The sequence below is a fragment of the Triticum dicoccoides genome, chromosome 2B (assembly GCF_002162155.2).
Source record: "Triticum dicoccoides isolate Atlit2015 ecotype Zavitan chromosome 2B, WEW_v2.0, whole genome shotgun sequence".
NCBI lineage: Eukaryota > Viridiplantae > Streptophyta > Magnoliopsida > Poales > Poaceae > Triticum > Triticum dicoccoides.
Window position 1 is genome coordinate 695,061,316 of NC_041383.1, and position 12,929 is coordinate 695,074,244.

The 12,929-nt window shown below is 43.3% G+C and overlaps 1 protein-coding gene across 1 annotated transcript in view; it reads right to left on the reverse strand.

The window, feature by feature from the left end:
- Positions 1-9,193: 9,193 nt before the first annotated feature.
- The window catches only part of LOC119365675 (gamma-soluble NSF attachment protein-like), a 4,841-nt gene continuing 1,105 nt past the window's right edge, over positions 9,194-12,929 (reverse strand). The window contains exons 2-9 of the mRNA XM_037631326.1: positions 12,588-12,655; positions 12,406-12,490; positions 12,164-12,322; positions 11,960-12,097; positions 10,938-11,016; positions 10,512-10,591; positions 10,292-10,421; positions 9,194-9,633 (exon numbers count right to left, since the gene is read on the reverse strand). Coding sequence (XP_037487223.1) covers positions 9,529-9,633; positions 10,292-10,421; positions 10,512-10,591; positions 10,938-11,016; positions 11,960-12,097; positions 12,164-12,322; positions 12,406-12,490; positions 12,588-12,655 — 844 coding nt within the window. The 3' untranslated portion in view covers positions 9,194-9,528. The remainder of the gene's footprint in view (positions 9,634-10,291; positions 10,422-10,511; positions 10,592-10,937; positions 11,017-11,959; positions 12,098-12,163; positions 12,323-12,405; positions 12,491-12,587; positions 12,656-12,929) is intronic.

Below are 12,929 nucleotides of genomic sequence, written 5' to 3' on the forward strand. Positions count from 1 at the left end.
CACTGGATGTCATTGATAACGAGATCACATCATTAGGAGAATGATGTGATGGACAAGACCCAATCCTAAACATAGCACAAGATCGTATAGTTCGTTTGCTAGAGTTTTCCAATGTCAAGTATCTTTTCCTTAGACCATGAGATCGTGTAACTCCCGGATACCGTAGGGGTGCTTTGGGTATGCCAAACGTCACAACGTAACCGGGTGACTATAAAGGTAGACTACGGGTATCTCCGAAAGTGTCTGTTGGGTGACATGGATCAAGACTGGGATTTGTCACTCCGTATGACGGAGAGGTATCACTGGGCCCACTCGGTAATGCATCATCATAATGAGCTCAGAGTGACCAAGTGTCTGGTCACGGGATCATGCATTACGGTACGAGTAAAGTGACTTGCCGGTAACGAGATTGAACGAGGTATTGGGATACCGACGATCGAATCTCGGGCAAGTAACATATCGATAGACAAAGGGAATAGCGTACGGGGTTGATAGAATCCTCGACATCGTGGTTCATCCGATGAGATCATCGTGGAGCATGTGGGAGCCAACATGGGTATCCAGATCCCGCTGTTGGTTATTGACCGGAGAGTCGTCTCGGTCATGTCTGCTTGTCTCCCGAACCCGTAGGGTCTACACACTTAAGGTTCAGTTACGCTAGGGTTGTAGGGATATGTATATGCAGTAACCCGAATGTTGTTCGGAGTCCCGGATGAGATCCTGGACGTCACGAGGAGTTCCGGAATGGTCCGGAGGTAAAGATTTATATATGGGAAGTCCTGTTTCGGGCATTGGGACAAGTTTCGGGGTTATCGGTATTGTACCGGGACCACCGGAAGGGTCCCGGGGGTCCACCGGGTGGGTCCACCTGTCCCGGGGGGGCACATGGGCTGTAAGGGGGTGCGCCTTGGCCTAATGGGCCAAAGGCACCAGCCCCACATAGGCCCATGCGCCTAGGGTTTAAGGGGGCAAGAGTCCTAGGAGGGTAAGGCACCTCCTAGGTGCCTTGGGGGGAGGGAAACCTCCCCTTGGCCGCCGGCCATAGGAGATTGGATCTCCTAGGCTGCGCACCACCCCCCCTTGGCACCCCTATATATAGTGGGGGAGAGGAGGGACTTCATACCTGAACGCCTCGGCCTTTGGTTGCCTCCTTCTCCCTCCCCAACACCTCCTCAACCTCCATAGTGCTTAGCGAAGCTCTGCCGGAGTACTGCAGCTCCATCAACACCACGCCGTCGTGCTGCTGCTGGTGCCATCTCCCTCAACCTCTCCTCCCTCCCTTGCTGGATCAAGAAGGAGGAGACGTGGCTGTTCCGTACGTGTGTTGAACGCGGAGGTGCCGTCCGTTCGGCGCTGGTCATCGGTGATTTGGATCACGTCGAGTACGACTACATCATCACCGTTCTTTTGAACGCTTCCGCTCGCGATCTACAAAGGTATGTAGATGCATCTAATCACTCGTTGCTAGATGAACTCCTAGATGATCTTGGTGAAACGAGTAGGAAAATTTTTGTTTTCTGCAACGTTCTCCAACAGTAGGGTCCGCACGCTTAAGGTTTCGATGACAGTTATATTATGAGTTTTGATGTACCGAAGGAGTTCGGAGTCCCGGATGAGATCGGGGACATGACGAGGAGTCTCGAAATGGTCGAGACGTAAAGATCGATATATTGGACGACTATATTCGGAGTTCGGAAAGGTTCCGAGTGATTCGGGTATTTTTCGGAGTACCGGAGAGTTACGGGAATTCGCCGGGGAGAAGTATTGGGCCTTATTGGGCCCTGCGGGAAAGAAAGAGGGGCTGCCTAGGGCAGGCCGCGCGCTCCCCCATGGCCTAGTCCGAATTGGACTAGGGGGAGGGGCCGCACCCCCTCCTTCCTTCCCTTCTCTCTTCCCCTTCCTTGTCTCCTACTCCTAATACATGGAAGGACTCCTAGTTGGACTAGGAAAGGGGGAATCCTACTCCCGGTGGGAGTAGGACTCCTCTAGGGAGCGCCATAGAAGAGGGCCGGCCCTCCCCTCCTCCACTCCTTTATATACGGGGGTAGGGGGCACCCCATGGACACACAAGTTGATCATCGTGATCGTTCCTTAGTCGTGTGCGGTGCCCCCCTCCACGATATTACACCTCGGTCATATTGTAGTGGTGCTTAGGTGAAGCCCTGCGACAGTTGAACATCAAGATCGTCACCACGCCGTCGTGCTGACGGAACTCCTCCCCGTACCTCTGCTGGATCGGAGTTCGGGGTGCATCATCGAGCTGTACGTGTGTCAAGAACTCGGAGGTGCCGGAGTAATGGTGCTTGGATCGGTTGGACCGGGAAGACGTACAACTACTTCCTCTACGTTGTGACAACGCTTCCACTTCGGTCTACGAGGGTACGTAGACAACACTCTCCCCTCTCGTTGCTATGCATCACCATGATCTTGCGTGTGCGTAGGAAATTTTTTGAAATTACTACGTTCCCCAACAGTATCCACATATATTCAACCAACAAATTAGTTTAAATCAGAAAGTACCAAACACAATACTACCTTAAGTAGGTCTCCCTACATGTGAGGATGATGTGCAGGTTACCCAGTGTGGCCGACATGCATATGTTCCCAATCTTCAATTATCAAAGTCATTACAACCCAGAAGGCGTGAAAAATCTAACACTAGCAATTAATCAGTAGTGATACAAAAGAGCTCCTTCTTGCGCCATTTAAATTTCTACCCCTTAAAAAAATTGGTGCACATAGTTTTCTCTCCTCTCTCTCTCAAATCTAGCTGGTTGAATGCCATATTATTTTTGGAGGTGGAATCCAATATTTGTCTCTTAACATTTTTCTGATTCATAAACTTAAATGTATTTGTTAAATGGACTGTTAGGAAACCATCCCTTTCGGAAGTCTTTTCCTCTTTGTTTTCATCGAATATTTCCTGTTAACAGTGTGCTAGTACATAGCAATAAATGTGTTTTAATGAATTGTCTGGAAACCATCTGTTCTGGAGGTCTTTCCTATTTACCAAGTATGGAGGTGATTAAGGTAGCTATGTAGTTAAGTTTGCTTAGTTGGACATTTCCCTACGTGTTGCTGGGTGATTTTAAGCTACAAATGATTTTGTTTACCATTAGTACACTTCATTGCAATACAAACATCTAATGGAACTGATTTTGCAATCAATAAAAGAGATATTTTAATTGTACACACAAAAAGGTATTCATTAGGAATGTTGGCGAATTAGTCGAAACAATTCTCACCCAGCATGGTAAAATCTCGAGATCAATTGGCTTGACGTAAAAGGAAGAACCATTCACTACCGGCAAAATAAAATGATATCCAGGTAATATGCGGATGCTATTGTATTATGTATCCCCATATGTTCAACCAACAAATTTGGCTAAGTTTGGAAGTACCAAACGAAATACTACCTTAAGTAGGCCTCCCTACAAGTGAGTATTATGTGCAGTTCACCCAATGTGGCCGATATACATATGTTCCCTATCTTCAATTATCAGAATTATTACACCCTAGAAGGAGTGAAAAATCTAACACTGGCAGTTAATCAATAGTGCTACAAAAGAGCTCCTTCTAGCTCCATTTAAATTTGTACAACTAAATAAAATTGGTGCATGCTGATTTCTCTCCCCCCCCCCCTCTCTCTCTAAAATCTACCTGGTAGAATGCCATATTGTTTTTTGAGGTGGAATGCAATATTTTCCTCTTAATATTTTTTTGAATCATAAAATTAAATGTATGTTTAAATGGACTCTTAGGAAACTATCCCTTTTCGGAAGTTTTTCCTTCTTTGTTTTCATCGAATATATCACTGTGTAACAATGTGTTGGTTCATATAGCAATAAATGTATTTTTGATGAATTATTAAGAAAGCATCTCTTCCGGAGGTCTTTCCCGTTTACCAAGTATGGAGGTGATTAAGGTAGCTATATAGTTAGGTTTTCTTAGTTGGACGTTGCCCCGCATGTTGCTGGGTGACTGTAAGCTACAAATGATTTTGTTTATCATTAGTACAGTTCATTGCAATACAAACATCTAATGGAACTGATTTTGCAGTCAATAATAGAGATATTTTAATTGTACACACAACAAAGTATTCATTAGGAATGTTGGCGAATTAGTCGAAATAATTCTCACCCAGCATGGTAAAATTTTGAGTTTAATTGGCTTGATCTAAAAGGAAAAACCATTCACTACCGGTGAATAAAAATGATGTCCAGGCAATATGTGGATGCGATTGTATTATGTATCCTCATATGTCCAACAAACAAATTTGGCTAACTCTAGAAGTACCAAACAAATACTGCCTTAAGTAGGTCTCTCCACAAGTGAGGATTATATGCAGGTTACCTAGTGTGTCTGACATGCATATGTTCCCTATCTTCAATTACCAGAGTCATTACACCCCAAAAGACGTGAAAAATCTAACACTGACAATTAATCCATAGTACTACAAAAGAGCTCCTTCTAGCGCCATTTAAATTTGTACCACTAAAACACTTGGTGCGCGCTGTTTTTCTCTCTCTCTCTCGCAGATCTACCTTGTTCAATGCCATATTGTTTTTTGAGGTGGAATGCAATATTTGCCTCTTAACATTTTTCCGATTCGTAAAATTAAATGTATTTTTAAATGGACTATTAGGATACCATCCCTTTCGGAAGCCTTTCCCTCTTTGTTTTCATCGAATATTTCCTTGTTAACCGTGTGATGTTCATAGGCCTAAATGTGTTTTTAATTAATTGTTAGGAAACCATCTCTTCGGGAGGTCTTTCCCATTTACCAAGTATGGAGGTGATTAAGGTAGCTATGTAGTTAGGTTTGCTTAGTTGGACGTTGCCCCGCATGTTGCTGGGCGACTGTAAGCTACAAATGATTTTATTTACCATTAGTACACTTCATTGCAATACAAACATCTAATGGAACGGATTTTGCAGTTAATAGAAAAGAAATTTTAATTCTACATACAAAAAGGTATTCAGTAGGAATGTTGGCGAATTAGTCAAAATAATTCTCACCCATGGTGGTAAAATCTCGAGTTCAATTAGCTTGATGTAAAAGGAGGAACCATTCACTACCGGTGAAAAAAATGATATCCACGTAATATGTGGACGCGATTGTATTATGTATCCACATATGTTCAATCAACAACTTTGGTTAAATTTGGAACTGCCAAACAAAATACTATCTTAAGTAGGTCTCCCTACATGTGAGGATTATGTGTAGGTCATCCAATGTGGACGACATGCATATGTTTCCTATCTTCAATTATCATTGTCATTACACCCTAGAAGGAGTGAAAAATCTAAGGCGGGCAATTAATCAATAGTAGTACAAAAGAGCTCCTTCTAGTGCCATTTAAGTTTGTACCACTAAAAAATTGGTGCACGTTCTTTTCTCTCTCTGAAATCAAATTGGTTGTATGCCATTTTGTTTTTTGAGGTGGAATGCAATATTTGCCTCTTAACATTTTTTTAGTTTGAAAAATTAAATGTATTTCTAAATCGACTTTTTGGAAACACTCCCTTTCGGAAGTCTTTCCCTCTTTGGTTTCATCAAATATTTTCCTGTTAACAGTGTGCTGGTTCATAGCACTAAATAAATTTTTAGTGAATTGTTAGGAAACCATTTCTTCCGGAGGTCTTTCCCATTTAACAAGTATGGAGGTGATCAAGGTAGCAATGTAGTTAGGTTTGCTTAGTTGGACACCGCCCCGCGTGTTGCTGGCTGACTGTAAGCTACAAATGATTTTGTTTACCATTAGTATACTTCATCGCAATACAAATATCTAATGGACTGGTTTTACAGTTAATAAAAGAGACATTTTAATTATACGCACAAAAAGGTATTCATTAGGAATGTTGGTGAATTGGTCGAAATAATTCTCATCCAGCATGGTAAAGTCTTGAGTTCAATTGGATTGATGTAAAAGGAAGAACCATTCACTACCGGTGAAAAAAATGATATCCAGGTAATATGCGGACGCGATTGTATTATGTATCCACATATGTCCAACCAACAAATTTGGTTAAATCTGGAAGTACCAAACGAAAAACTACCTAAAGTAGGTCTCCCTACATGTGAAGGTTACGTCTAGGTCACCCAATTAATGTGGCCAACATGCATATATTCCCTATCTTCAATTATCCGAGTCATTACACCCTAGAAGGCGTGAAAAATTTAACACTGGAAATTAATCAATAGTGATACAAAAGAGCTCCTTCTGGCGCCATTTAAATTTGTACCACTAAAAATATTGGTGCACGCTCCCCCCCCCCCCCTCTCTCTCAAATCAAGTTGGTTGAATGCCATATTGTTTTTTGAGGTGGAATGCAATATTTGCCTCTTAATATTTTCCCAATTCATAATATTAAATGTATTTTTTAAATGGACTGTTAGGAAACCATCCCTTTCGGAAGTCTTTCCCTCTTTGTTCATCGAATATTTCCCTGTTAACAGTGTGTTGGTTCATAGCACTAAATGTATTTTTAATGAATTGTTAGAAAAGCATCTCTTCCGGGGGTCTTTCCCATTTACCAAGTATGAAGGTGATTAAGGTAGCTATGTAGTTAGGTTTGCTTAGTTGGACGTTGCCCCGTGTGTTGCCGGGCGACTGTAAGCTACAAATGATTTAGTTTACCGTTAGTGCACTTCATCTCAATACAAACATTTAATGGAACTGATTTTGCAATCAATAAAAGAAACATTTAAATTGTACATACAAAAAGGTATTCAGTAGGAATGTTGGTGAATTAGTCGAAATAATTCTCACCCGGCACGGTAAAGTCTCGAGTTCAATTGGCTTGATGTAAAAAGAAAGAACCATTCACTACCAGTGGAAAAGGATAATATCCAGGTAATATGTGGATGTGATTGTATTACCTATCCACATATGTTCGGCCAACAAATTTGATTAAGGCAACGTATCAAACCAACAATCAGTGAAAATCAGGAAACTTGCAGGCTGGGGTGTTGGATCATTGACTCACGGCACAGATCAAAGGCATTTCTATTATTCCAGATTGTCCAATATATAGCAGCTCCACCAACTGAAACTAGGGCTTCAAAATTATCGGGAAAGCTTTTGAGCCAGGGTGCAAAACATTGCTTCAGGTCAACAAGGATCCGTGCCACTCAAATTGTTTTTGCAATGGCACACCCGTGCCTATATGGTAGCGATCGACGACAGCTGATTTGTTTCCTCTTTCCTAAAACGTCCCTGCGCCGACGACGCACTGCCGTGTGCGGTGCCACCAAAAATTCGCCTATAAAAAGGGGCAGTGATAGGCGCCGGTCGACCGGCCCAAATTCGGCCGGTCAACGCGCAACCCTTGGATAGCCCCACGTGTAGCCGTTGGATGGCATCTTTTCACCGTCTTCTTCACACCATCGCGTCGGCATGTTAAAGATCACAGAAAACGAATCCATGGCGGCCGCCCACTCTCTCATCATGTCGCATGTTCTCCCCCTCATGCAGGTGGCAAGGCCAGCCGCCCCCGTTGCTCGCCGTCGACGCTCGCCTTCGTCAATCGCAAACAAAAAAAACATTTGATTCACCGACACTGGTTCCAGCAAATCTGAAGGATGGTTGTAGCCAAAAAAACACTGGCTCCAGCAAAATTCAAAGATGATGGAAGCAAAAATTGGATGTTGGTTCCAGCAAAAACCAAACGGTGGTAGCAAAATAATTAGGCGCTAGTTCTAGTAAACCCAAAATGATGGTAGCAACAATGGACATTAGTTTCAGTAAAAACAAAGAGCCACGTAGCAAAAAATGGACGGTGGTCTTTATATTGTAGCTCCAAGCTGGGCACTAGTTACAGCAAAGGCAACCAGACGGTGGTAGCAAAAAATGGGGCTCCATCCAGCAAAAAAGGTTCATGATTCCAGCAAAATTACCGTCGCCGGTCGGCCGATCGCAACACGGCGAGTCTCGGTTCCAGCATCTCCAAGCCATGGTTGTAGCATTCCTCGCAGCCGGTCCCAGCATCTCCAAGCCATGGTTGTAGCATTCCTCGCAGCCGGTCCCAACATCTTGCGCCACCGGATGCAGCATGCCGTGGCCGCCCCATTCGCCTCGCCGGTTGTAGCAAAACTGGACGCCTGTTCCAGTACTGCCATACTGGGATGCAGCAATTTGCCCTCCGCCGCGTCGCAACTCGCGCGCCGGCGACGGCTGGCCGCAACATCGGCATGCCCCACAGCGCAGCTCGCGCGGTCGCCCCGCCGGCCGCGACGGGGTAGCCACAGCATCGGCATGCCCCGCGGTCGAGCCTTGCACCTGCAGCGGCGGCGCTAAACCTGAAGGCCAGGCTGTAATCCTTCTTCTTGTGGCTACCATGGCTTGGCTTGGAGCGGTGGTCCATGCGAGTGGAGAGATTCGATGGAGTGATTTTGGGGAAAGGAGGGAGAGAACGAAAGGATAGTGACAAGGTTGTGTGTGGTTAACGTGTGTGGCACGTGGCATTCTAATCCTCTTCCGTGGAACAAATCGGGGCCGCATCTTACCGATTCATCCAACGCGTCGCGCGCGTCCGGCGCAATGGTTTGGCCGGCGCGCCGTGTACAAGCGTTTCCCTATAAAAAGCAGCGTTGCACCATGCTAATCCTGACTAAGCTCACGCAAAGACAACTACACAACATCTCCTGAGTAGTATAGTGATTTTATAACAAGTTAACAACTCCCGGTTAGCAATGGCGAAGCGCCTCGCCGTCGCGCTCCTGCTGCTGGTCCTGCTCGCGTCCAGCGACGCGGGAGAGCTGAATGGGAAGCACGGTGCTGGTAGTGCTGTCGGCGAGATGAAGGCTCCGTCCGACCTCGGGCCGCTGGCACCGGTTGTGGGCGGCGTTTCCCCGGTGGTTCCTGGGGGCCCTCCCGTTCGCAAATCCAGCACCAACAAGTCTCCATGATCATCTATGGTTCATGTGCTAGCTTACAGACAAACTGAAGCTCAACTAGTAGTGGCTTTAGAAGAAAATCACCGGCGTTTTGCTCAAGCGTCTGTACCAACTACTATCTTTGTCGTGTGTATTTCCTTTGAGTTACACTATGGTGTGTGTTTCCTTTCAGTCCAGGAAAGTATGTCTTCCCTACTTCGCGTCTTCCTTGATGTGCTACATGCATCATCAACGGAATAAATAAAGGATTTGTCATTGTGCATTTATATCGCCTTCTTGGATAGACATATCAACAGGTTGCATCATCAATACTGATCAACAAATCACAAGTTGTGAAATTCGTCTGTACTTCAACACATGCTGGTATATATACACAGATAACAGAACACTGTCGAGGTAATCAAACCAATAAGACTATCACAACAACGGCAAACCAGCGGTACAGATGTAGGGTGTGTGTGCACAGGTCCGGAACAACGAAAACAAGGGGATCGAAATCCATGATACTGATGCAGCCTACAAGTTTCTATGCGATTCAGAATGTGTTTTTACAACCTTTCCTGTTCATCAATGGCGTGGTCATTCAGATTGATTGTGGTTCTCTCTGCATCTCGCCAGGCAGTTTGGGATCAGGTTAGGTCATCCTCGTCCAAGGAATCCCCGTCTTCGCCTCCTACATCTTTCTTGATGGCCTGCAGGTCACCTGTTGGTAGCTTCCTTGCGAGCCGAATTACCTGCAGCGACCGATCACGTCAGTCCGAGTGAAGAAAACCCAGGCACAATTGAAGAGAGATGGAACGATCTTGTGCTAGTTTTATAAGAAAATGAAATTTATCCTGAGATCACTGCTGAAGCACACAAGACTGGCACAATAGAAATGATAGAATCTGAAGAATACAGTATATATTAATTAAAAGGAACATTCGCAATAGCATGTCTAGCCTGTGATGCCTCGGCGCTTAGTCCCCTCCGAATACTTCAGTGTACTGGTGGCTCTGGTGCTAAGTATGTATGTCACTTAGGCAAAAAGCAGATGAGGCAATGTAATTGTGGAGGAGAGAAAACTTTGGTGTCCTCAGAAATAAACGAATCCAGGCACAAGGCCCTGTGTATATTTTAATCCCGTTCATATCCCCTTGTCCTTGTCCCCTTGCTACCGCTTGAGCTTGCACAAAAGATCCTACAGCTAACTAGATGAAACTTAGAGACAACAAACTAGGCACCTATGCATTGGGGAGTTCAGTTCCCAGGCCTCCTCACACACTAAGCACTTGCTCTAAGCACCTGTGCATTAGGAGAGGCCTTAGTTCACAATTCTAAGCACATGCACCATCATAGGTCATCTTCTCATATAATCGATAGCCTTTTGACTAAGGATCTCAAAAAACATACCACATGATCAAGGTGATTAATGGCACTTGATTGAGCAGCACGCTTGATTTCTTCAGCATCACCTTCCTCATAAGCAGACAACAGTTTCATTGCACATCGATTCTGGTCACTATTCAGGAAGCCTTGAACCCTGCAACACAGAAAAAGAGGAAAGAAAGGTGATTTAATACAACCAACATAACACAATGCAATACCAGTCTATCACCAACGCATAACTTACTCTGAGCAATCATTGTAGCATTTCTGAGCTTGTTGAAAATCATGTGCATAAAGGTAGATAATGATTGCACTCAGATAGGCCTGCACACATGGAACAACTCTGGATTAACACTTTTTTTTCAAAATCGTGATACCTCTTAACTGAACAAGACAGAATGAATATAGTTTCATTTTAGACATCAATGTTTATAAGGGATAAGCTTCCAAGACCAGCTAGCATGCCATTATCTGGTAAGAAACTTTTCAGTTTTCACCGCATAATCTTTCTCGCTGCATGAATTATCTTGCCGAAAGAAGGAAAAAAACAAAGTTTCAGAATGTACACTAACTTCAGCGAACACATTTTGGTGAATACCAAGGTTTCCCTCAGAAACCTTGCAAAGTACAAATTTCTGAATAGCTAAGCACATTTTGGTGTAAATATTACCTTGCATTGGCTGTTGACGGCATTGCACTTATCAGCAGCTGAACCAAGTCTTAAATGGAATGCAGCGGCATCTGAGTACCTGTCATAGATGGCCAAATATGAAATGACACGTAAATCAGTACATAAACACAATTGCTAAAAATGCCAAGTGATGTATATGTGGATAAATGTCATAAAAATGCCAAGTTCTGTTTGTTGAATGTACGTGTGAACTGAAGAATCCAACGATAAATAAGGATGCCACAACAACTTCAAGAACATTTTAATCCACAAGTACATTCAGCAAACAGAACCATCAAAAGGTATGAGTGCAATAAGCTCTAATAATTCTAAGCAAAGCAATTGTTCGGGGAAGGGAAAAAAAAGGATCAAAACAAATAGGCAGGCACATACACAAAAAAGGGCCTCCTGTGAATCTACTGAATAAAGGCGTGCAAGAAGGGAGCTGGGTTTGTCCCAAAAAAAGAGACTCAATCAAAACATACACAAATCCCAGAATAAGGATGTAAAAGCTCGTGGAATATAGGATCAACCAGTTTGGATTATTTTAATAAGCAAATGTAAGCCCTTGCCGATTTCCATAGTCTCAGCCTGCTTCTTTATGTTTGATGAACCAAACAGCATTCTTAGTTAAAGCAAAAATTGCAAGGATAGACCAAAAGACTGGGAATTAATCCCCAAGCACCAGAAAGAACGACTGTAGGAACCGAAATTGGTAAAGATACCACCTATCATAGCCCACCATTGGTGTGCGTGTAGCTTACTCCAATTCTGTTGGTGTTTACTGGGGAGTACTTATTCGAGTAGATATTGTATTACTCCCCTAGTGTTGCTCTCAAAGTTTTGGGATCGAGACTCCTTTTCTATCCTAAAATGTGCTTGCTCCAAAAGTAACCGCAAAGAACATAAGAGTAAATGAATTCAAGAAAATCATGCATGACACATGACATGCCATGGATTTGTAAGAGGACATGCAAAATGTAGTGCAATTAACATGCATAAGCTGATCTGTGCAATCTTACTTCTCAAGCTTCACATATAAACTTGCAGCAGCACGGTACAAGTCAAAAGCCATCTGCTCCTTTCCATCTTCTTCTAGAAGTGTGCAAGCATCATCATACAATTTAGTTGCTTCTTCTGGAGCTTTATCTTCCAAGGCACTGATATTATAATGATTAGACACATGAGCCTCGGAACGAATGATGATCGGATTGCTTTTGAATTACCTGGCACCCTTTGCAAGAGCATCAGAGGCAGGTTGTGATCTTCCACATTCACGGTAAAATTCTGATGCTCTGCGATAAAAGTCCGAAACTTCAATCCAGAGTCCAAGCTCCTTTGCTAAAGCACCAGCATTTTCCATATGCTTAGCAGCATCCCACGGTCTAGGGAATTAGTCAAGGGTAAATTAGGTGATTGTTCAACGATGTGACAGCACAACAGACATAGATAAATTTCTGAAGGATACGATGAGATCATTTCTTGTCCTTTTGAAGCCTTCTCAAATGCATCCTTTGCTTTCTCATTGTCCTTTCTGAATCTATAAGCAATTGCTTTAAAGTGGAGATGAAATTTCATTACATACAGCGCAAGGGAGCAAACAGTGAAAGAGAATATACGAATGTGGCGACAGCATACAAAGTCACTGACCAGCTTGTTCGTACAAGGCGGTAGCACTCTTCCAATCAGCATTCCATCTTGTAAAGCTCAGTTTTGTTCTGCAAAAGAATATATTAGAAAAAATATTGTTCATGTTCATCTAGCACATTAATGGATGCAAAAAGGAATTTTCTTTAAATGAAATTAATTTGATACAGTAACATCAGTAAAAATACAAAAATCAGCATACTTAGCAAACACTCACGCGTTAAAACAAACAGGTGGCAATGTAAATATATAGTCTAATAAGTATCTGAAATTCAGGCAATTGGGAAGAAAAAAACTTCTGAAAATAATTCCAATTACCATTAAGCATTAAGCAAATTTGTTTGC